Below are 25819 nucleotides of genomic sequence, written 5' to 3' on the forward strand. Positions count from 1 at the left end.
TCTTTCCCTACATGTGTGATGCTTCTCCTTCACTTTCTGGGTTACCAGGATGAAAAGTTCCACCCTATGGACATATGAAAAGTCAATTGCAAGGATACACTTCAAAGATGCAGTTTAGTTGTATAGGAATAAAATGCTGTCGAAACTGGGTTGACTGATTCCATTTTCTAAGTTAAAAACTAAGACTTAAAATCTATCAAAAAAATGACCTACACATAAATGCTAATAAAAATAATAACAACTTGTAGCCCTAAGTGATTCTGGCAAATTCTTATTTTTGTAGCTACCGGCTACAAATATATCAAGAAAAGGATCTTCTTCCTCACCTTGCAACTTACATGTTGCAAGAAGCCTCTATGCCTCCATTCTTATGCAAACTCCATGTCCAATCAAGATACCATCTCAAGTAAAAATACATTTACGAAGTCAGAATCACTAAAGCAATGACGTGACGACAGCATGTGACAAGTACAGACTGAAAGGATGGCAGACATTGATAGGAGCTAAGAAAAAACAGAAACATGTACCGAGCAAATGTGGCAAAACTGGCATGAAGAAGCAAAGCTAACCGGCAGCATACCAAGATCAAAAGAAAAATGAAGCAGAAGAAAGGAATCTGTCAGAGTGTCCTTGTATCACTTTAATAATTGCTACCACACTGGCAGACAGGGTGAAGACTGATTTGTTCCCTTGTTTTTATTAATAAAGTGTGTCCTGGAGAACAAAAACGTCAATGAATACTTAAACTCGTTTGACCTGAGAATGTACTATGCTTGAATTTTCAGATTTACAAGCATTTATATGTGGATACTTGACTACAGCATTTCTATTAGCACATAATGTCTGCAGGTAAAATAAAGCTAAGAGTTAAAGTAGCTTCAATTTTCACAAAAAAAATACACAAATAGAACAAACAGAATTCTAATCAAGTTTTAACCTGAAAGAAAATCCTGTTTTCTGACCAAGTCGATGTGCCTTGCTGTGGGTGTTTGCAGAAGCAGATGGTCTAGGTAGGCGTTTTAAGTACTGGTGTTTTAGGATAATGGAGGAAATAAAACATTATAAGGTGGGAAGCCAAGGATGTTTATATGCGTATATCTAGGTGGAGGAGGCTTCTGCGAGTTTGCCGGGGTGTTGAAGCTTAAATATCGGCACCTCTGCGACCCTGGCACCATCTCATCCACCTCCTCCAGTTCCAAGAATCTGGTAATAACGTAGAGACACAGAAACATATTGAAAGCAGAAGGAGGGAGAGTTGTGGGAGAGAATATGGATGGGTGGTTAGGGAAGGAGGAGGAGGCGAATAGTATCAAGGTGAGAACGGTGGGGTTAAACTAAGGGCAGTGGCCTGGAGACCATTGTGAGCAAGATAAAGGTGGCAAAAGATAAATCTGTCAACCAGCATTCTGAACATTTTTTTTTTGCCATTTGTGATAGGCATACGGAAGGGAAATTTACCTCTCTTGAACCCAGCAGTTTCAAATGCCTGGCCAAATCGTGCCCGACAGAGAGTCCAATCTGGCCCACAGGATGACTTGCGTAAAAATTACAGCGAAGACATTAACAGCAAATTGTAAATTTGTAAAATTCTAAATTTAAAATCGTTTCTGGATCTTGACAAGTTGTTTTGATCAAAAAGTCAACTACTATATTGTTCAGTTCCAGATGCATGTGACTAAATGTTTTTCTGTGAGTTGTAATGCACACATCCATCCATCCATTCTCTATACACCGCTTTATCCTCACTAGGGTCACGGGGGGTGCTGCAGCCTATCCCAGCTGACTCGGGCGAAGGCAGGGGACACCCTGGACAGGTCGCCAGTCTGTCACAGGGCTACATATACAGACGAACAATCACACCTACGGGCAATTTAGAGTTATCAATTAACCTCCGGATATTTTTGGACTGTGGGAGGAAGCCGGAGTGCCCGGAGAAAACCCACGCATGCACAGGGAGAACATGCAAACTCCATGCAGAAAGATCCCGGGCTCAGGCCGGGACTCGAACCACAGATCTTCTTGCTGCAAGGCGAAAGTGCAAACCACTACTTCACTGTGCAGCCCGTAATGCACACATGTAAATGGTAAATTTATTTTTCTTAAGAAATTTGACAATGTTCTGTAAAAGATAGTTCATTAAAGGTGCACATTTTCAGAATGCACTTTTTTGCACTAAAATAAAAGGAAAATTTTTGAGTTGTCATTATTTATAAGTTACTGTGCTGTGATTTTACTAGTCCAGTCCATTTGAGATCCAATTGGGCTGTATGTAGCCCCTGACCTAAAATGATTTTGACACCCCTGATTTAACCAAAGTTGCCACTGAGAAAAGAAATGAAGTAAGAGGGTTTCAAACGAAGGCTGAGATAAAAGCAGACATGAAAACACGGCACTGGTTTGAATAAGATAAGCTCAAAGGTGATTTATTGCTGGACCTCCCATCAGTATCATTAAGTTATTATTCATAACACTGGGTTCAAAGTCACAGGCTTGGTCCTAAGAAATATTTGAAAAGATGAGTCAGTTTAGGATCCCAGATTATTATTCTAAATTTTTTTGCTGTTGTTATTTCGTTCTTATGAGTCACCAGTTTTAAGTGGTTTCCTCAGAATGTCCTTTCAGTCTGTATGTCATTTGAAAACATTGCACTTTTGTAAAGCCCAGGTTAGAATACGAAACATTCTGCTGTTGGGTTGGTGGCCCTTAGGCACATTTTGACATTTATGATGGGAAGGAAAAGGGAGGGTTTGAGAGTGGATTGCAGAGGCAGGCAAAAGCTTGTCCATGCAGGTATATAGCAGGAAGGGGTAGAGTGGGGAAAGGGGGGAAAGAACAGGAAGGAGGGGGGATCTGCCAAATCCAGGAAGAAGCATACAGTACTAAAGAAGTGTGACCTGAGGAATGTGAAACAGAGGTAAGCCAAGACAGGAGATGTGGATGCTGTCTGTCATCAACAGAGCTCCAGAATTTTCCATGACTTCAGTGCTCCATCTCCAAGCAGAAATGTAGCTGAAGGGCAGAGAAGCTAACCCTGCATGTATGTAATGAGCTGTGAACTACAGGCGAAGATAACACTTGGAGGTAACACTTACGATTCAGCCACGTACAAGTGAATTCAGATGGGCTTGAAACACCAAGTAGATCAGGGACAAGGTGTTTTCAAGCTTCAAGAAGCACTATATCCATTAGCATCCCAGCGCCAGGATGCTTACCCCTCTTTGTTGTCAAAAATCATAAAAACTGGCTTCTCAATCCATCACATTTCACAAATATACTACCACATGTGGGAGTTGTGCCCCAAATAGTGCACTAAAAAGATTTTAAAATAAAAATTAGACCTGCAGTGCTTCGTTTATTAGTCAGTCAACAGAAAGTTTATTGGCATCTACTTAAATAATCCATCATTACGCCTAATGAATGTCTCACATTTCTAGCAAAAACTGCAAATTAGTGGTTTTAGCATTCAAATGTGATGGGCTGCCATTTCTCTCTACCAAATCTGACTGAGACCAAATAATATTGTCTTGAACTGTTGGCTAAATAAAACAACCCATCACAAGAATACATCAGCTAAGCCTTTGGAAAATTATAGCAGGCACCTTTCACTATTAATGAATTAATCAAGACAGTAAATGGTAGCTCAATCAATAAGAAAATCATGCAGCCCTGATAAAAATGTAACTGTCCTATATGAAAAATGTGTAGGGCTATAAACAGGAATTGCTTTGACTTGCACTATTTGTCCAAATTGTTGCTTTGTATTGAGTACAAAATGCACTAATGCAGGAAATGTAAGTTTGAAACTTGAACAGTTGTACTTGCTGGACTAACTGAAGGCTGAACATGTCCTCAAAAACCACAAAAAAAACCCCCACAGAACTGAACAGCAGGTCTCAGTAATACACAGTTACTGGCATTACTTAACATGATTTCTGCAATTTCAAACTCCTCTTTCCACCCACATTCATAATAACCTGATGGAAAAACACCCGATAGCAGCTTCTGTATTTATCTGATAATGTATTCTGTTTTGGATTGTGCTACACCCGAAGCCAGCTGCTACAAACAAACAGAAGCACTGCAGTGTATCAGTGTTACTAGCTAATATGGTTTATGGGCAGACCCGTGGACCGAGCCTGGCTCAGTCTGATATGGCGACTTGTTTCCACGGTCCACAGCCAGCCAGCCAATCATTTGGATATTGTCTCATGTTTGTACTGGGGGCTTTGGCTGCCCTCTGTGAGTCAACTGACTGATAATCCACTGCAGGAGCTCTGACCACATAGTCGAGCAGGAGCAGCAGAAGACATGAATAAAGAAACAGCAGAGTGAGAGACTGGCAGTGGGATGTGGTATGAGAAATGAACGAAAGACAAAAAAATAAACCTTGAGGAGCGGCAGCGCTGATGGCAGCAGTGAGAAGAGCAACCAAAAGACAAAAGGAACTGGATAAAGTTGAAAGAGTCAACAACAGGGAAGAGTGAGGAGAGAGTGAAAGGAAGAAGCTGTGGACGGTGCTGTAAGCGAACACAAGTAACATGATCTGTAGTCTATGAAGTCCAGCTGTTGCTCCTTTTTCCCAGTTCTGTCGCCATTTTTCATTGCCCTGCTAAATGCGCTGTTCGTGCTGCAGGAGACAGCAAAGAAAAAGATAAAGAGAGAAGCCCAGTGTGTGTGGGAGAAGGCGAAAGTGTTGTGGAGGGGGAAGGACAGGAGGTCCTGTTCTGATACTTGGTTACAACCAAAGTGAGGGAGGACAGAACAGGTGGGTAGCTGCAGGAGGACAGGAGGACAAGTATGCCATTGTTTGGCTGGCACCAGTGTAACCATAAGGCTCACATCTCCTCACGCTGCTCTTAGCACTGAGCTTCTCTCAGCGAATATGAGTTGAGACGTAGCATTAGCTTGGGGGTGACTGCCGCATACTGAGCTCTGACTTTCTTTGCCCTGTCATGCCGATGGTGGGCCCAGCTTCGATGCTCTCCTGAACCATCACACCAACTGCCCCTAAACCAGCGCCAAGGAAACACACACACACACACACACACACACACACACACACACACACACACACACACACACACACACACACACACACACACACACATACAAACAGATGGGGTGACGTTGGGGGTGTGTGTGTGTGTGGGTGAGGGGCTACAGAAAAGGCTGTAGGCGGTTGATGGGAGATTTATTTGGCGAGCTTTACCTTGCTCACTTCCTTGCCAAAGAGAACAGGCTCGAACTTACATCCTGGATCATATACCGCCAGCTGGTGAGCTAGGAGCCTCAACCATGACAGCAGAGTATGACACAATGTGAACAGGCACAGATACTACCATCATTTTAAGACAGAGATGGGGAAAAAAGGAAATGTGGCTATTGTGACATAAAATATGTTGACGTGCCCATTTTTGGTCAAAGAATCAGCTAAGAGACAAAATTTTAATTAATCATTAATCATTAAGAACAAAGAATGAAAGGGGAACAGAGAGAGAAGGCAGCAAAAAGACAGCCCAAAGAGAAGAAAAAATGGAAAGAAAGGAAGAATGGGGAAGGTGAATGAAAGAGGAAAGAAAAGAGAGGTTCTCCTAGCGTGTGAGGCCCTTTCAGCATACTGTGGGTTCTCCTGCAAACCTACCGCTGCTCCATCACCAGCTGGTACTGCCATTGATGTGGGATTGGACACACACACACACACACACACACACACGCACACGCACGCACACACACTTATTTATAACCTCTGTTAAGCCCGGATTCCAGGTTATGTTGGGGTTGCAGCAATGTTCACATGCTCCTAACAGCCTTGACTGCTCCAAGTGACGGGTGCCCACACACACAGTTGAGTCTGGTCCCACACCCAGGGCTGATTCGCACACACACAAAAGCACAGTTTGGTTATTACGGTATGCATTCCAGGAACCACACTCAAACACCCAGAAACTCTCCCTCCCGAAACAACTGCAACTATGTCCATTTATAAATGCGCACAGGTATTCACTAACATGTGGACAATAACACACGCACACAGTTTAAATGTCTTTAAGTACCACTTTTCATCAGGCTCTCCCTTTCGCTGAGCTTCAACATACTGCTTTCCTCAACTCCTTTCATTCTACAGCTCCTGTCTTTTCCATTACTCTCTCCTACTTTTCCTTCCCTCTCTTCCTATGTCTCTCTGCGATGTGCGTAATCAGCCCAGTATTAATACTTGCATTCTAACGGCCTACAGGAATGTCTTAACAATGTAGCATTGTTCAGGTGCAGAGAAAGAAAGACCTCACAGGAAAATACATGAAAAAGTGTTACGGTGAGGAGCCCCAGAGCTTCAGTATATATGAACTGAGGAATTTCCTGGTTGGAGATGAACACAATTCTAACACATAACCTCCACTATGAAAAAGATATACATAGAGTTCAAGCATACTCTCACACATTAGAAAGTCTATGCTGCTTGCTATTAATCAGAAATATTGCTCATGTTTTAAAAAAGTGGTGCAAATTAGGGCTGTAGTAATCACTTTAGATTTCCTAACTCTATTACTACTGTTGCTGGTGCTGTATGTTGCTTTGCTTTACTCATTTGGATATGGAACTGTGGACACAGAATTTCTTGACCTAACCTTAAAATTCATTATTATTTTAGCTGGGACTGAACAATAACATAGTTCAATGCGGGAAAATACTTCTATTAATGTAATGTGGTATTGATTTACGACCCTTTGTAGAAGCAGAGATATTGAAAAGCACTGACATACTGAAGCTTCATCATCCTCCCATCCTCCCTCTATCCCTCCCTTTGCCTGTCCCCCTTTGTCAGACCTTATTATTGAACATGTGTCCTCTCTGCCCCTGCCATTAACCAACCCCACCCTCCCACACTGCTTTCCATGCACAGGCACACACATACACACAATGCACAGTGCACATGCCTGGACTGCTAATTGACATGAGTAGTTGGTGCATCTTTCATCATTCTCCGCAGAGACAAACCTTAAAGTGTGTGTCTGTTAGTGTGTGTGGTGGTGATGTGAGTGGGAAATGGGATCAAAGGGGGTCCTCTAAGCTGCCTGTCCAAGACCTATCAGTCTTTTAAGACTCAATACCACACCCAGAAACGACCAAATACCTCTCTCATCTTTCACAAGTACTACCACATTACTGCTTGGCATGTTCAGCTGACTTTCACTCTATAATTGTTCAGTAAGAGTAATTGTTCATTAAGTTTAGTCTACATGCTGCAACATGCCTTGTGAGGTTGAACGCAGGATGCTCTCAAAGCTAAACACTGGGGTTATAATTACTTTAGGCTTTAATAACAAGACTCTAAATCAATTAGGCACTCTGTAAGTCTGACATTATCCGCACAGAACTATCCATCACGTTTGTTGTTCTGCAAATTGAACAGAAAAATGTAATTGGGAATCATTTAGCCTGATGGAGTCATAATCCAATTGAATGCTATTGATTTTGTATTAAATATTCACATGGACTAGGAGCACGCTTGGACTTGTTTTCTTGCTAGATGGAATCAAAAATGCAACTATGAAACTTGACTCCACTTCTATTACTGGAAAATGGGCAGGAGATATGAAAACAAAAACAAATCTGAGTACTATCTGAACTAATGCAACTTTACAAATACTATTACACAAGAGGAAAGTGACTGTAAGTCAGCCCCATATCGGCTTACATATTGCCATTTGAACTGCAAGTAAAAAATACATAAATCGAAAATACCTTCCCACAATACCTTCTTGAGACACCTTGCTTCTACTGGATCACAGGCTATTTTGATGAGGAGGATACAGGATGCCTGTATTGGGCTCTAACGGGGATGTCGGACAGATGATGTATAGTGTGTGAGGCAAGGTTAGAAGAGCAGAGAGAGATGAGCCTGAAAGATGTTGAGAAGAAAAACACAGTGATAAAAGGGATGACTTACAGAGATGGGCATAAAGTAGGGTGTGGTAAAGAGATCGGCACGCAAACTCCAGCGAGAAATGTAACTAACAGAGAAGTAGAGTCTTGCACTAAAGTTAAGAACTGGATGTGACTTAAGGAGAACATTAACAGTCAGATCATGGTAACTTTACCCCACTACGATTCTCTTTCAAAGTCAAGTTCACACAGGCAGAGAGGAGCAAAGGGAATCTAAGTGCTATGGTCGTTGTTTCAGTGGGGCTTGGGTAAGTAAAACCTCTATAAAACAAAGGCGAGTTATGTCCTTGGGCCAGTTGCCTGACTCTATAGCCTTGTAAACTGACACTGGGTCTGTTCAGTGATGATATGCGGGGCTTGCTCTCAGGTAACGTGGGGAGTCCCCTTTTCTCACACATACAGACATGAAGTCATAGAAAACATCCAACAAACAGAACCAAACACTCACAACGGTGCATGCAGATGGTGTAATGCAAACACCACCTCTGAACCTTACATGCAAACACCTCCACAAGCCCTATACCCTCCTCCACATTCTGCTCCGCCTCCTTCTTTCCAGTGTATAGGATTAATTCTCCCACTCCTGTCTCCCAAGTCCCCACGGCCCAGTTAAAGCAATAAGATCTCATTGTCAAACAGTGACCAACCTCACCAGAGAGGTTAACCACTGCTGCTTAACCATTAACTAGATTAAAGTCGGGGGGGGGGAGGGAGCGCAGGAATGTTCTGACAGATGGAAGAGAGATTGGCCGTGAAAAATGGTTTAAAAGAATGGGTAATCATTGTGGTTTGAGCCTACTTTTGTCATAGTTTGAGTAAATTTGCTCACATACACACGCGCACACATGTAAACACAGAACACTCTGTAGCCTAGTGAACTTTAAGTCACCCTCGTCTCCTGGTTATCATTATATGATACAGATAAGCGAGGGAAAAATTCCTTGAGGTCCCACAGTCATAATTCTGAAACCCCTCCCTAAGTAACAATTCATAGGCAAGAGGGGTCTGCAAGTATCTGTCTACAGTCATAAAATTGTGCCTAAGCAGTATTGGAAGTGCACAAACTATATACAGAAGCCAGATAAATACAAAAAGAATGAACAAGTTACGCTAAGAGTGCATTTACAACACCAGATCGACAGTTTTCCCCACATGAGTTGAAGCCAGTGGTGTGGAAAGACACGAGGTGGTAATGGAACCCAACTGTGTGTGTGTGTGTGTGTGTGTGTGTGTGTGTGTGTGTGTGTGTGTGTGTGTGCGCGCGCGCGAGAAGAAAGGCGGGTGACAGGGCTTTTTTGGAGGGGTATATTCAACAACTGCTGTTGAGGCAACTGTTGATGTCTGAAAAGCAACAGCTTGCGGGGCTCCCAGAGGACCCTCTGCCAGCCAACAGTCAGATGGAGGCTTTAGGGTTGGAGGGGCGCAGGGGTTAGGATTTCTCCTCCACTGCCAGGAAAATGATCTCCTTGGCCACAGATCCAGGCTTCTCCGTGGCATTCCCCATTCTTAATTGGTATTCCTCAATCCCGACGTACTCCGCCTGTCTGATCTTTGCGGCTGCTATCTCTGCCTGTCACTTTTGTTCATTTTATCCCTTCCTTGAAGACTCATTGACAGATCAAAACAACTGGACGGGACACAAGTGGAGCTTTGTAAATCAGTTCTAATCTGTGGCAGACACAAACCATCATATATTCTTTCTGTTTTACGACCCAGATTTGTAAATCTCATGTATAACAGGGCCCAAGCCAATCCTACCGCTTTGTGTATCTCTACACCAAACACACTGAGGCATAGAGGTTCTTATCCACGTCTTGCTGCAGCACTCTCCTGTTAAATGGATTGGCAGCACTTAACCTCGTCAACTGAGAGAGCTTTGTGAATTTTCAATTTTGCTACAACCTTGAATTGCGCTCCCCCACCCTAATTCGCATCGCATACACAGATGTAGCGACAAGGACACACATGCAGGGATGTGGAGCTTCTTTTCAAGGCTGAATTTGAAATTACCCATCACCATCAACTTCCTCCCCTGAGACAAGAACAACAAGACTACACAGGAGCAGCACAATAGTCAGCTGTAATCATCTCTCATCCCATCCCTTGATCTCTTTCTGTCCATCCCTTCCTCTCTGCTTCCTTCCTTCCCGCCCTACAACTCCCACTAATGGCAAGATATCACACCATCAAAGCATCACACAAAACCAGAACTTCTAAAAAAAAAAAATCTATTTCACCTTTCATATCTTAATATTCATTGCAGTGCTGTATTACTTTTTCATCAACATGAAACAACTTCAAATCAAAATTCAAATACAAACTGTGGCAGAGACAGGCAGGGAGGGGGGTGTCGAGCGTAGGAGGACGGTCATTCTTATTTTCAAATCATGAATAGTGTCCATAAATCTTTTGTGGAACACTCTAAGGGTGGGAGTAAAAGCAAACACACGCCCTCACACTAAAACACAGCAGGCAATCTACTTGATGCTATGCAGAGTCATTAACACTGAGTCATGCACAAAAGCGCAGTGGTTGACCCGGGCAAAGACAACATGCAACCACACATAACACGCAACTGGATAATAAAATGTCACTGTAAAAAAAAATGAGAGAATGTAGGGTAAAGGAAAGACATACCAAGGCAGAGCCGGAGGAGACAGACAAAGATAATGAGACGAGGTATCAGAGCCAGGATGATGGGGAGCGAGATGGGAACACAGACAAAGCTAATCTGGAGAAAGGCACCTTTTGTTTATGTATGAGTACCTGCTGAAGTTTGTGTAATCACAGCTTTGGTTGCAGCACTTTTGAAGCTCTTGTGTCGATATGAGAATGAATAAGTAGGGGGATAAAGTTTTCCATCACCGGAAAACTTTATCCATTATTAACTGACTTCACCAGGATTAACCAGCAGCAGTGCATCGTCTGCTGATGCCCAATTGTCTACCAGGGCTGACTGCCAGCTCAACAACCAGGACAGCACCCTATCAAACTGCAGCAGTTGAATGTAACGCGTTATTCACCACAAATGATAAACACTAGTGGACATACGGAAATCCCCTGCTCTGAGAGGATCAGTGAATACTAAGCACAAGTCAACCTGAAAGTGCCCTTTGCTTCAACTGACAAATGTCTGGTGCCCAAAGGTAGTTTGGCTGAGTCAATTCTAGTCAACCCTCAGGAATGCAACATTGTTTCACCAATGATACTGTCTCTAGATATGCTGATGAAAAATGCTTTGTGCAGCTTGTTTGTACGCAGATTACTGCCTGAGAGTTGTGGTCAGGAGGAGGCTTTAAACTGGGAAAGAAAGCTCCTTCCCATAGAATCTGAAGTGATGACAAACAAATACACACATTACAGGGCGAGCTCCAGCATGTCCAGAGGAATGCCACTCTTTCCAGCTCAGTAATTTACTCAGTCTCTGTCACAAAGACACGCATACTGACAAACACAATAATTATGGCCCTTCCATTCCAGGGCCCATTCCCCCAGAGACCTAAATCACAGGGGGGCAAACATGTACATGCTTTCCCGAAGCAGCAAGTGTGTCACTCAGTATCCAACTATAAGGTGTCCAGTGTTGCTTAAGGCCACAACTCAGCATAGTGCACATTAAGTGTGCACTATGCTTGTGGGTGTGTTAATTTGTGGGTGTGTTAATTTGTGGGTGTGTTGAAACTAAGACTAAAAGTAAGTGCTCTGGGGCAGCTGTAAAAAAACAGAAAACTGGTCCTCTGGATTTTACCTTTTCATGGCTAAAGGGCTCTTTTTCTGGCCTAATACCATAATAATTACATATGGCTGCAGGGGGTGCACTTTTGATGCTACGCTGGCGGGGGCACAGAAATTAAAATCGAGGAAATGAATGTGGGAATTAGGGTAGCGTTAGACAAAGAGGCTGACGCTACGTGTTAGAGGCTAACACCTTGAACTCAGCTGATGCTTGTCACAACGATTCTTTCCACTTGTTCCTGACCACTTTGGAGTCTCTACAATTTAGCTCAAACTCATCTGACCATTTGACTCTGCTTTTGTCTCTTTACCCTAACGTCGCTTTGTTCTTTTTATCCCCTAAACTTGCAAAAATCAAAGTCAAAAGAGCAAATGGGGCACTTCTACAATTACTGTGATGTTCCGGCTTTTGTAAGATCTCCATAAAAACACAGCTTTGGCATATTCTTTCCAAATACATTAGGGCTTTGGAATGGGAATAAATTGTTTTCACAATTAGTGTAGCAAAGGTGCATAATCAGACATAAAAAGAGGTCAAACTTCAGCACGTTCCCACTGGTAATTCCTGCGTTGCAATAAAAAAGGCAGTGATTTCTAAGGAGAGTTCAACAGGAGACATGTCTGAATGAGCAGCCAATGCCAAGCTGAGCACCTTGGGATGCTCCAGGTTGCCATGCAGCACATATTTGCGTGTCACAACTCCATACATACAGGCATGAATGTATGCAAATCTATAAGCTTACAAATATGCTCTAAGGTATGTATAGCATCATGTGCATTAGCATAACTTTTGCACTAAACAGACTGAGAGCATGTCCTGCCAAAGTTTCTACTGCAGAGCCAGATGACTTCCGGTTGCCTCCCAGCACACATAAATGGGAATAAAAAATTAGATAACACAATTACATGGCTTTTCTTGACTTTCCTACTGCTACTAAATTAAATTATTCAAACTCTGCTAAAAATAAAGGATGGACTGTGTGTAAAACTGCTTTTCTGAACCTCAGAAATAGTAATATTTTCATAGGTGCTCCTTTAGCAATCATTATACATGAGAAAAATGTTGCTTGGGTCTGTGTGCATCACATGATGAAGATGGAAGGTGCAGTAGCACAGTGTGGCCATTATGACTTAGTCTACCATGGCCTCCTCTCTCTTTTCCTACTTTGCTCCCGTCAGAATTATTGCGGCCACTAGAGGACCGAATCAAAATGAAGTATAATTATGGGCCCTGAAACGCTAACAAACTACTGATGGGGTCGTGTTTTTATGGCAGCACAGTTACAGACACATTTATAGCAGACAGCTTACATCTGGGTGTCATGTGCTCCTTGTACGGAAATAAATGACCAGTTATCAGCAACTGCTCAGCCCCTAGTTCTGTAGTTCTACTCTGCTCAATTCTATGCTCAACACTAACATAGTTGGAAGTTGCAAGTGTGTGACCAGTCCTTTTGAGTACGTAGGCCTGTGTGACACTTTCCCACTGAGACCCAACAAGAGCTGCAGTTAGTAGACAAAATGAGGGGGGGGGAAAGAGATTTCAATAAAGAAGAACTTCGGCAAGAGTTCTTCTTTGAGAAAACAAAGATTCTTCTTCCCTCAGACTTGAGTGGACTCCGGAGCAGCAGGGCGTGGAGCGGGTGGGGGTGGTGGAGCTAGCAGTGAGCTCAGCACCTGGAACCAAGCCTTTAAATCAATGCGCCACAGCTGTGTGATATACGGCACTGCATCCATCAATTACTTTTTAGGTACCTGTTAAAAGGCTCCACGAGAGGCAGACAGACAGCAGAGCACAACAACTGTCTCTGGGACCAGAGAGCAGGTAGGGTGCAATTATAAAACATGCAGGAAATTAAGCGGGATAAGCAGGAACTGAGGGGTGGAAAATGAGGAAAAGTTAGGTAAAATTTAAAGCTGAGGAGGATATAAAGAAATCCATGGTTTTGCTATATAATAAGGGCTGAGATAATACTGTGAAGTAGGGAGAACAGTGAGAAAGAACAGAAGAGAGAGAAACAGGGGAGTCACCAGCTCCAAAGCCCCACCCTTTACCTCATAGTGCTTCATATCACCCCAGGCAGATCACAGCAGAGCAGCAGATAACTTTTAGAAAACGCCCAGAAAGACTTCTTTCAAACCTGATTTTTTGCATACACATAATTTAAAAAACAGCAACTTGGGTCTTGATCAATATTTTTCTGCTAAACAATGAAAATGTCACATTAGACAAATGTATCACACATTCTAAGAATAGTATGAAATTTTACAGTGCCAGTAAATTGCCTAGAAAAAAAATCATCAATACAACCACAATGTTCAAAGCAGCATTACTCCCTGAGGAACAGTTAATAGGAGAGATAAGCATCAAGCACATTGAGGTCAGCAACAAATCTAAAGAACAACTCCTTAAACAGCAGGTTTGGTCACTTCTCACGAACTTTTTCTTTGCCAAATATCACATAAGGCCAGTGGAGTTGAATTTAAATTGGCTTAGTCTCTATAGCTGCAACCGGCGCTGCAGAGGGTGCTGAGGGTGAGGTGCGTTGCCAACATGGGAGACATAAATCCCGCAGATCAGACATCAAAGCGCTGGAAAACTGCACCACAGCAGCGCGGAGGAGACGGACTGAGACGAGCAACATGGTCTTCACAATAAAAGCTTCTCACTCAAGGGGGAAGAGATTGATTGGGGCGAAGTGGGGAATTTTGGTAATTTTAATTTTAAAAGCTTTTTCAAAACTGTATCTTTGTCATTATTTAATCGGGGTTCTATTTAGGGACTTCTGTTTTGTTTGTTTGTTTTTTTTGGCTCCATCATACTGTGGCCACTGAACTGGCAGCGCAAGTACCGCAGTCCTGTGAGCTTAGAAGTGCACTCAAGTGCGGAACCGAGACCCACCGCACATTTACAAAACTGTTTACACCAAAAACACCGTCGTTGGTTACATTGAGTCTGCGCAACACACTGCAGATTTATTTCTCACAGTCTCTGCTCAAACAATCATGTTCGGTCCATGTTGACTTCGCGCAAAAATCTACCTGCTGTATGCTTGCTCTGGTTTATTTATGTATTTTCAAAAACCGGCAACGTGTTGCTCAACATCAGCAAACACTACATAAAATGCAACCAAACCACAACATGTTTGATTAAACCTGTGCGCAACTACAAAAGCAGGTTTCTGCTTAAAGTAACGGACTTCTGAAAGTCGAATCCGCGAACGAGGAAAAGTAGACATTCGCAGGACGGGGGCATGAAAATCCAGCCAGACCCGTGCCAAAAGCATGACAAAGTTGCTGACAAGGTGTGTAGTATTCACAAGGGAGCGGGAAATATTAAAGAGACTTACCTTGAAATGCCCAAAGGAGCAAGGTGCACAGGAGCGACGCGCGTCCGAATGTTATCCCGTCCATGGCTGCTTTACTGACTTCTTCAGGGAAAATTTCACTTTGTTTTTGCTTGTAGAGTTTGAAAATCTGGCACTGCAGCAAGTCTTTTCTCTTCTTTCACTGCTCCAAAGCTTTCAGGACCTCTCTCTCTCTCTGCTAAAGGAGTGCCTCTCTCTCACACGCGCACACACACGCAGAAATCTGATGCTGGTGGCAGTCTACTTGGTTGATATATTTGCACAAAAGGTGACCCCCTCTCCTCCCAATACAACCCCCTCCTCCCTCCTTCTCTCTCTCTCTCTCTTTCTCTCTCTCTCTCTCTCCACCTCACTTGCAGAGAAAAGACCTGCTTGACTAGGTCTACTGGGGCCTGCAGGGTTTCTTTAAAGGAAGTTAAAAGTGATTTTATCATGAGGCTCGCCGACTCACAGCAACTCAAAAAAAGCGTACCCTTTAGACATAAAATCTAAGTTTTATAAGGGAGATGTATAAAAAAAGAAGAAGAAGAAAACTCACAGCCAAACTAAAAGTACATGCTTCGTTTCAGTCCCTATTAGCACTATGGTTACTTTATTGCTAGTTGAGCGTATTATTGTAGGCTTTGTCTCCCGGTTGGGAATGATGGACAGAGCACCAAAAGGAAGAAGGAAAAAATGGCCTTCTTAAAATAAGCTGTAAAGGCAATTCGCTGTTGATTAAGTCCGAGTATTGAAAGTACATTCATCTACTATTGGCTACTAAATGGCAGGGTAATGGTCATCATTCAGGGGTCTTGAATGCACCCCAAAACTCACTGATTGGAATAAACAGTCAGCTTTTTTTTAGCCATTGCGCTCTATTAAAAAATCCTTCTCTGGATCAACACTCAGCATAACCTTTCCCAACTTGCATATGTCTCCAATAATGATTTTCATTTCCAAAGCAACTGGAGGCCATTTCTTGGGAGTGGGCTAAGCTGTCTGTCATTGACAGACATACCATTCATTCCTAGACATGTAATCCCTTCAGAATCTGTTTGGGTATTTACCACAGTATGGTACAGTGCATTTAGGCATTTACAGTTCAGATATACAGTTATCAAGAGGATCTAAGTGGCTTAGTCACCATACTATAATATGTCTGAGTGCTTAGAGTGGTTATTGTTTGACCTATGAAGCCAATTCATGCAAAATCCCATAAACATAAACACTGAAAACATAAATCACTGCAAGTCCTCCATAAGATAGCCTAATTGTATCAATGTCCAACTCAGTGCATAACACAACCTAATATGTGCTTGCAGTTTCTGTCTGCTGGATAGTGGTTGAGTATAGAGCAGCACTAAATAATCTGCACTCCCTGCAGGTAATAATAGTCTCTTGCAGAGCAGTTGCATTCAGAGATACACATTCCAAACATAGTTGGTTCAAAACAGCTGGTTAATATTTTCTCAGCCCTGTTCAAAGAGGAGAAGTGATCCTTACAACCTGCTTCACTTCAGCTTATAAGATACACATAAGAGTCACCTCTACGGACGAGATCTGATAGTTGAGCTGCCTGGAATGCACACACACAGCTGTTCTACACAGAAAGAGGACGCTGGCAGGAGTTCATAAAAGCTACTAAGACTGTGATGGGGAGTGAGGTAGCCAGTTTTCCCTCACAGCCCTTCCTTCTCTGAAACTCTCTTGCGCCATCTATTCCTGGCTCTGACAGCAGGGGGGGAAAAAGTCTTCCCACCAACTATCTAACATCAATACAGCCACTCATCCCTGATATCGACCTAGTCATAATCATCGCTCCATGCTTAGAGACATGAGATCCACTAACAACTCTTCTGTCCCATGGTGAAGGACTTAGAGCAGTGTAACCCTTCCAGTACCTTATATAAGACCTTTACCATGCTGCATAGCTGTGGATAATGCTGATTTAGCCAAGCACAGGCATTTTTACGTAAGACTTTAGTCAGACATACGGTAGCTGTGATTTACAGTATTGGCTCATTACCTAATGGAACTGCAGCACTGGAAGGGAGAGGAGAGTTAGTATGGAAGAGGACAAATGGAGCCACAGAGGAGGAAAGTACATATAAAAGCAAAGGAAAGATGAAGGTAATATATTCGTGAGCAGAAGGGAAAGAGAGGGATTAATAGAAACAGGGTGAAGATTAAGAAGGGAGAAAGGAGTAAAGAAGAATCCTCACAGTTATTCTTAACATAAAGTAAATAAATTTGGTATTTTATTTAGTCTTGGTGGCAACAAACTGTTCACTGTATCAGAGTTCAGACTTGTTTAGTTAGCTACAGCTAAATCAAAAGTGAAACATCACAAGAAGGAAGTCCTGAACCGGATTTCTAAAAATGGCATTTGTCAAGTACACACAACACAGTTAACCCTAACCCTATATTTTAAAGAGACCAGGTAGTTATTCATTTTTTAAACAAACTGTGTTGTGTGTACTTTGATGTAACTCTTTAAATGCAGAATACAATTTATATGCTGTTATTTTTAAACCATGGTCTCCATGCTTGGGCTGAAGTTTATGAAAGTAAAAGTTATCATACTGTTGTCATACAATGCTCAATGTTCTATAACTGACCCAACATAAGGCCAACAAGTCACAATTCATAAAGAGGCAACTGCTTTATTTCCAGCCTTTTATTAAGACAATTGCTGTTAGGCTCTTAATGCTGCCAATGTACTGCCTTGTTTTTTAACAACTGATAAAAGATTTTTAATGTACTCGTCTATCAACCCATTTTATGCAGCTACCTGGGGCCCAGGTTGCTGCAAGGGCAGACTATGTAGGTACCCCACATATCTGTGTCCTCTGCTATGTCCTTCACCTTCCCACAAGGACTTTGGTATGTTTCCAGATGGGCAGGATTTATTCCCTGCAGTTTGCTCCAAACAGATTTGGATAGAATACTTCCAAGAGAGAGACATAGAGATGGCATTCTGTTCTGAGGTCTAAACCCCTGCAACTTGCTCCTTCTAACAGGAAAGACCATCTGTGCTACTCCATAGAATACCCTGGCTCCAAACACTACAAAGTAAAATGTAAGCTGGTTGAACAGTTAGCTCATATTATGCTCGCTATCCAGATTTCTACCCATACAACAAGATTAAAAAATAGAATGGCTAACAACTTAAAAGCTTGGCTGTCAAACTCATGTCTCTTTAATGCAACAGTCTGGCAGATTGCGCCACTGTTGAAATCATTCCAATCTGCCTGTTCATGCCACACTTTATCTTACAATAGCTTACAAATAACACAGAGAGACACTTGACCTTCTCAACTCGGAAAATCCAACCAAAAGAAGGCAATCCATCATTTTTCAGCAGAGTGCTATGGGTTTGTAGGCGCTTGTATGCAACTGCTTCACACTGCCGCACCACCCATTAACATCCAAAAGTGCACACATAAACCAACAGGAGTTTATCAACAAATACCAGAAAAGTAGTGCAGAGATCACTAAACAGGACACTCCCTACTCCTAAGTTATACTTAGAGAATAAGTTCATTAACAACAGCTGGTGACAAGGCTGACATTTTCAGTCCAGGTGTCCAAAAAACACAAGATTTGGTTTAGTCCTTATAAACCATCTGTATCTTTTCAGAACTAATAAGTTGGTCCACTCTTCCACAACCCAGATGCAATCTTTGTTGTTATTCATGAATTTGAAAGTCGATTTCCTTACAGTGTATGATCATCTTCGGGTTCTAGATTTCAAAATCTGGAATTACCGTACATGTCTGCCATTGAATAGGCACAGATGATTTAAGACCACCTCCAAGTCCTAGAGTGTCACCACCTTGAATTCCCGACACATTTGCTTCAACAAGTAAAAAAGTTGTTGTCCTTCCTGTCTTGCATTAATTTTTTTTGCTGTTGTCCAGGACAAGCTAGCCTGAAGCTCTATAGAAATATAGAAAAGCCCAACATTTACTAGCTCGTTCTTCACCATCTTACTTTAGCGTGTGTGGACGTTAATGTTTGCTTAACACAAAATACACCCGATACAGGTGGGAATGTCATTATTTTTCTATATATTTAGTCAAAAATTAATGTATTAAACAAATCCATTTTTTTAATCTGATGATGACACAAGATTTTAAAAAAAAGATTCCTATGTCATTGTTCGATTTCTGATTCATATTCTTCGTTTTCTCTATCTAAACTTGGCGCCTACATTACCAAGAATGCAATTTGGCTGCTGACAGAAGACAAGAAGACAAAGATGTCAGAATGTGCATGGCTCCATCTCAGGCCACAGGGGAATTTGTACTTTGAGGACCATCAAATTACAATTTATCCCAAGGGAAACATTACAGTCTCTAGCAACTTTCATGGTAATCCATACTGTAGCTGTTAAGACACCTCATGTAAAAGTACAAAACCACTTGGGATTCATCCTCTGGGCACTATTAATATCTGTACAAGATTTCATTTCAGTCCATCCAGTGGTTATTGAAATATTTAATTCAGAACTTCAGTGGTGGACTGACCAACACATTAGCACCGCAGCTGTAGAGCCACACTACTGCAATTATTAGTAAGTAAGGAGACATTTGTTCTGTATGGCTGTCAAATGGCTGCACATTTGCTGAGATGATATAAAGCACACGTGAACATTTGTCAGCACTTTCAGGCACTCGTTGAACGTCCATATAAGAAATCTGTCACCTATTCAAAACATAATTCTGACAGCCCACTTTATAGTCTCTTGTTTTATGTGCTGTTCCACCCCCACCCTATGTCAAAAATTAGGCTACCTGACAGAGAGAATATTTGACACATCAGCCTAAAGCAAGGGGATAAAGAGAAACAGAGACATGGAGGCACTACAAAGGGAGCAGAGATGTGTAATGAAAATATAATGAAGAGAGCAGATTAGAAGTGGAAGAGGAGGGGAGAAGTTTAATTCCAAAGTCAGGGGATGGGTAACATATAGCCCCAGGGAATAATAGCAAAGTATAGGCAGAGAGAAAAAAGAGGGGGAAAGATAAAAATTGAAGGTAGCTGTAATCTTGTATTAATTCTCATGTCCCAATATTGCATGGAAGAATGAATGATGCACTGAGGCTCCATCCTTCATTTCCCCTCATGACTCTTTGATCCACCCCTTTGTTTTACTCTTAGTCTCTCTTTCTTTCTGTATCTTTGTCCACTCCAATCTCTCTATATATCTCTATTACCCCCTTCATTTTGGCCTCTTTCTCTTTGGCTGGGCTGGTGATGATTACATAGCTGTTTTCCAAGCATTGATACATAGAGGAGTGTGAGTCACAGTGCAGGATTTGCACAGTGATGAATCAATTCAGTTTCACATTTGCAGCCAAATGGTTGTGATGAGCAATAGACCAAACAATACAGTCAGTAAAATGAACTACTCAACATGATTGACCCTGACATCATTTCTGTTTTCTCTCCCAATGGCTTAGCTACCTTAGATGTACTAGATTTAATAGGTTTGATTTCATTTAATGGGCCTTACAACAGTACTTTGGTACAAAACATCTCCGGGCTGTGCGGATGCAGTGTTAGTTATAGCAAGATCAAATGAGCCACACCATTTTGTTTATATCCCCTGAAGACTGTCATTGGGACCGTGCCTTCTAATGTGTGTTTGTGTCTATCACAGTGGATTCTGCCTGACTGTGTACCCAGCACAATACCACCCACTCCACCAGTAACTCAGTGAAAGGGAAATCTGTCATACTCACTTTAGGCCGGGCCGTACAGGAAATGGTGCTGAAAAGTATGGCAGTCATATTCCCACCTCTATTTAGAGCAGGTCACTGTGTCATGAGGGCCATCTCTGTGGTCAACTGCTGGCAGCACCATTTACAAGAACTGGATTGTACAGACACAAGGAACAATTGTAATTTATGCAATTCGGTTTTCATGGTATTAGACGGGTGGCTGCATTCAATATGCACACAGCCTTTTATTATTATGCAGTTTAGAATTTGGAAGTTTGACCTACTCTCCCCAGAGATTATGTGTTATGTATAATTTACAGTCAAATCTTAGAGCTACTCCATACACAGTGAATAATGAAACTGCTCTTTCAACACAAAATGACAAATACGTTTGGGATTAAACTGGGATATTGAGCACACTTTCTGATTTGTCATTAATTGCATAAGCATTCACATATATGTATTTTCATACAAAACCTGTCTGACCCCCCTCTGTGCCATCATGTCAGAGACATTCCCAAGCCTCAAGAAATATAATTTTCCGCACAACACAAATAAATCATTTTGTAACTGTATTTTTTTTTTTTATTCAGATTGGCTCAGTATTATATTTATTGTATATATGGGCCCCTGAGGAAAACAGCTATAATCCACAGAAATTTGTTTTTCTCTAGAAAACCCAGCAGATATGTTTTATTTTTACAAATCACTTTTTTTAACATCAGGCACATGATTCATTACAGTGATGGTCTATATTTTTCTAAGCATAAAAAAGTCAAACTTATCAACACATGACAACGGTGAAGTTTTTATTTTGGGCTTCATCTGATTTAAGCTCCATTCTACAGTTGGTTAGAGGCTTGTGTCACACTATTAATGGGCAAACTAAAATGCCACCTTTCATCATGAACATAGGTGGTGATGTTATCTTTAAAGCCAAAGGAAGCAGTTAATAATCAATACACACCTAGTTTGTAAGCTACTTTTTTGAGAGGATTTTCTCATGAAATACATTTAAAAGAGCAAACCGCGTATCTGCAATAACTAATATTAAAATGCAAAGACGTGCTGTTTAACTTGAGAGACTACTGAAAATCAAATACCCCAGAGTTTATTATTTAGATTTAATTTCATGTAGCATATCAGGCTTAGTAATGAGAACTCATCTTCCTGTTATTTAATTATCCATTATAGTGTTCTCTTATTTATTCACTATATTTTTGCTGATCAAAATGCAGTATAAAAAATAGAGGCTTATCTACTTGGGGAATAAATTAAGTCAGGCTGCAAAGAAGGCACAGAATGAATAGCTGAAAGAGCTTCAAGAACAGGGACATAAATATGACTTTTTTTAACAAAACTCTGAAAAATTATATTTCATGCTTTTTATGCAGCTTCCTCTTTTATACTCTCGAACCATAGTTGGCTTTTCTTCAGTCATATTTTTCTGTAATGCATGTAAATGCAGCTTTCAGAAGAAAATTAATTAGGAATCAGCTCTTTGCCTTCAAAGTCTCTGCTTTGCACTTTATGTTGCTTACAAACACACACTTGCAATCCTCCATGCCTGCTGGGCTGTGTGGACTTTATCGTGCCTACACGAACTCTACGTTGGCGTCGTCTCTGAATTCAAAGCCTCAGGCTTTGAATATGAAAACATAAACCATTTTGTAGAATATTAATCATCCTTTGCCTCTGAATGAATTGCAGGCAATTGCAGTTTCTCTGTGTCCTCCCTGAGGTTACAATAGAAATGAGAAAGTGTTACCACCTCTGTCAAACTTAAATGGTGTATTTATATGTAGAAGAACATTTTTATTTGTATGCTTACGCTGTCCTGGTGGGTTTTCCTGATGTGACCCAAAGCAATGTTATCCTGTAATTTAAAAGGCCTTTGCTGTTTGCAATTTCAAGTAAACACAGTTGCTTGTGTAATCAGTGACTGGTCAAACATGTTGTGCAGAATACAATGATCCATAATCTATAATGAAATGTTCAGCATTCAAACATTTCTGCTCTGACAAACATGGATGCTCTAATGATTACACATTAATCACTGAAACATGAAATAACTGAATCTATAGATAACAGAAATATTTTTTTCCAACCACATTCTCTAAAATGTCAGTATTAAAATTCAAAATCAGTGAAAGGTGATGTCTTACTGATGCAGTTTTCTGATTTAGTAGCTTAGTAGTACACTAAGTAGGAGGAATGCTGAAGCTCTTAAATACAGAACTTATGTTTACAGGGAAATTCAATCACAATTCAGTCAATAGCTTATGATCTGTGGGCCTGTTATAAAACCTGGTGGTCTCAACACCTCTGACTGTTTTTCAACTGTGTGCGCATGTGTGTGTCAGCTGTAATCCAAGGGAGGGACCCATCTGTGTGTGTCCAATGAAGCCTGAACCATTACATTTCTACTGATGTGGCCCCACACGACAGGGGCCGAGAGCAGACCATCCCCAGGGACATACAGTTCCAGACTGTCTCTTTCTCACAAATGCACATAACAACAAAACACCAATCTGATTCATCTACTAACCAGCATACAAATCCTTAAACATTCTTCCCTAGGTCTGTCTGTCAGACTCCAGAATCTTCTCCCTCACTCATCTCTCTCTGTCCAGATTATCGGGAACCCCTTATCCACCTCTCATATCCACTCCCCTCCCCTCCCTTTCTCAACTCTTTAGAAACTACCTCTTTCTCATCCCCTCTTGTCCATAATGGGGGGTAATTATGGCATTACTGCCACAATGACCATGCAGTGGGGGCTGAGAAACTGTGACACACGCTCATGCACCATGGCCAAGTGTTGCCATCAATACGGATCTCTGCGACTCCACAGGAGAGCATTAAGCGGTGGGAGGGCAGAGGAAGGAAAAGTGGAGGATGGAGGGCATAAAATTAAGAGAGATGGTGCTGCGAGTCAATTAGTGCAAAAGGAGAAGGCATTAGAAAATCTGTAGATGAAAAAACGAGTAGGCATGGGCCGGTTTAATGTTTTAGGTTAGAGGTAGCTTTGAAAAAAAAAAGGAGAGACTGAACACAGTTGGGATCATAAAAAAAATAATGAAGTGAAGGAAAAGGGTGGCAGAGCCTGATGTGTATATTGACTTGGGATAGTAGATAAAGAGAGTGCAAGAGAAGAAGAAAAGCAGAAAGAGAAAGTTTGTCAATAAAAGCAACAGTGAGCACTTGCAAGTCGGTGGGCCCCCATTGACCAGCTGTGCCGTTTGTCTAGCTTGGCTTACTGGACTGGGCAGACCGTTTGGCATGACGGGATTTAATGCAACTCCATAGTGGGTTGCCAATTGGAGTGAAACTGGTCGCAAGGCTGTATATCACACTGCTGCGACTGAAACAGTGGAGCCAGCCTCATATGTAGGGGGGAGCTTCCCACTACATTAATTTCTAGCTGAAGCGTGTGCACAGAGGGAGCATGCCATTTTTTGTGATTTTAGGGACATCTTTTAGAAAAACACTGAAGTTCAAGGAGTAGACACTGACTACCACATTAAATATTAAATAGCCATATTAAGTGGTCAGCGTGTTTAGCCAGACTTCATTGTCTTCTTATGAGCGAATTACTTCTGCTGCTGAGGCTGCCTGTTCAAATCAATATTTGTTATTGCAATCAATTGGGAGCAGATGGTTTTTGCCATAAATGGATTCAGCTGCAACATGAGCGGCTGGCGCTACTGCACTTGAGCAGAGTGCAGTAGAGGCCCTGTCCCACAACAATAACATCAATTAGTGTGTATGTTCATGAGTGTCTTTGGGTCTGTAACCCTGATTATAGATGCTGCTGGCAGATCACATGACTGCTCAAAGTCCATTGTGTTCTGTCAGCCCAAAACAATCCTCCATATTCACTGTTAATCAGTCTTGTGTGACTCATAATGGACTTCCAGAGGAAAGCAGAATTCTGATGTCATCAGCGTGGTGCTTTCTGTTAGGACTCATGCTCAACGATGACCTCGTCGCCATTTGTCATCGCTGTCAGGATCTGAGGGAGGATGACACAGCGCTGGACTGCGGGAAGAGAAGAGCAGACAGACTCTGATCAGAATGCATCATACAGTCTATGATCATGCTCATGAGGCACACAAACAGAAAGCATATGAAACTGGATCTTGATGTTTGGTTTATTGATTTGGTAGTACAGAGAGTGAATCATCTCTTGTTAGTCAGTATGGGATTGATTATTTACAACAAATCTGTTTGAAGGTTTCTAATCTTTGAAGCAGTTTGAATTGTAAAGAACTCATGGCATTTCTTATTCTGTGTTTTGTGCTGTTGTGTTTTCTGTTTAGTCCAGACTACAAGCAGATTTTCAATTCAAAAAAGGTCCCGTTGAAATATTTCTTAGCATGAAAACAGAATCACCAAGAGAGCAACATTGAATACAATGGTCTTCATGTTCATGATTTTAAGAAATACCTCTGTGCCAATGTGTAGCTCAAAACTGATATTTTGAAACTGTGTCTTTGTTGTGAGAATGATCAGTGCTTCCCCATGCTTAAAATAAAGAGATACAATCCTCTTACACCAGTGCTCTTATGTCAGTATACAAACCTCACTTCTGCTGCCGAGTTGCATTGTTTTGATTTGTCGTGTTTTGTTTTACTTTGATCGTGCCGTGACCTATCATTTGATTGATGGAGGCCATTTTCCTGTCATTTTGTTCTTGTTTGGAAGGTGCTGTGACCTGGAAAAAAATATTTCATCTTCTTTTGTTGACTTGTATTGGGTTGAATGACAATGAAGTTAGGAAGTGCTGCTTTGCTTTATCACATAATCTTTCATTTTTCTGCTTATGGTGTCCCTCTCTCTCTCTTTTCCTCCTCCTCTTCCTCCCTCTCTCCTGCCCATCTCATGTCTGGATGTACATTCTGGAAAAAGTCAACTCTTGCTCATCTACATGCAAAGCGCCTTGGTTCCAGCTGTGAACAGAGGATTGAAATGGAAATGGGAAGGGGAGAAAGAGCAGATTACGCCCCTCAAACGCATGCACTGCCTCCTGGCTGGCCCACCAGCTGAGTAGAGAGAGAGAGA

At 41.7% G+C, this 25819-nt stretch overlaps 2 protein-coding genes across 4 annotated transcripts in view; both read right to left on the reverse strand.

Moving 5' to 3' along the window:
* The window catches only part of bcam (basal cell adhesion molecule (Lutheran blood group)), a 53809-nt gene extending 38489 nt beyond the window's left edge, over window positions 1-15320 (reverse strand). For all 3 annotated transcript variants that reach the window (XM_022198034.2, XM_022198033.2, XM_022198032.2), the window contains exon 1: window positions 15030-15320. In XM_022198034.2, coding sequence (XP_022053726.1) covers window positions 15030-15093 — 64 coding nt within the window. In that variant the 5' untranslated portion in view covers window positions 15094-15320. The remainder of the gene's footprint in view (window positions 1-15029) is intronic.
* The window catches only part of rps19 (ribosomal protein S19), a 67513-nt gene that overhangs the window by 27176 nt on the left and 14518 nt on the right, over window positions 1-25819 (reverse strand). The window lies entirely within an intron of this gene.

This window comes from Acanthochromis polyacanthus, chromosome 12 (genome assembly GCF_021347895.1).
Source record: "Acanthochromis polyacanthus isolate Apoly-LR-REF ecotype Palm Island chromosome 12, KAUST_Apoly_ChrSc, whole genome shotgun sequence".
NCBI lineage: Eukaryota > Metazoa > Chordata > Actinopteri > Pomacentridae > Acanthochromis > Acanthochromis polyacanthus.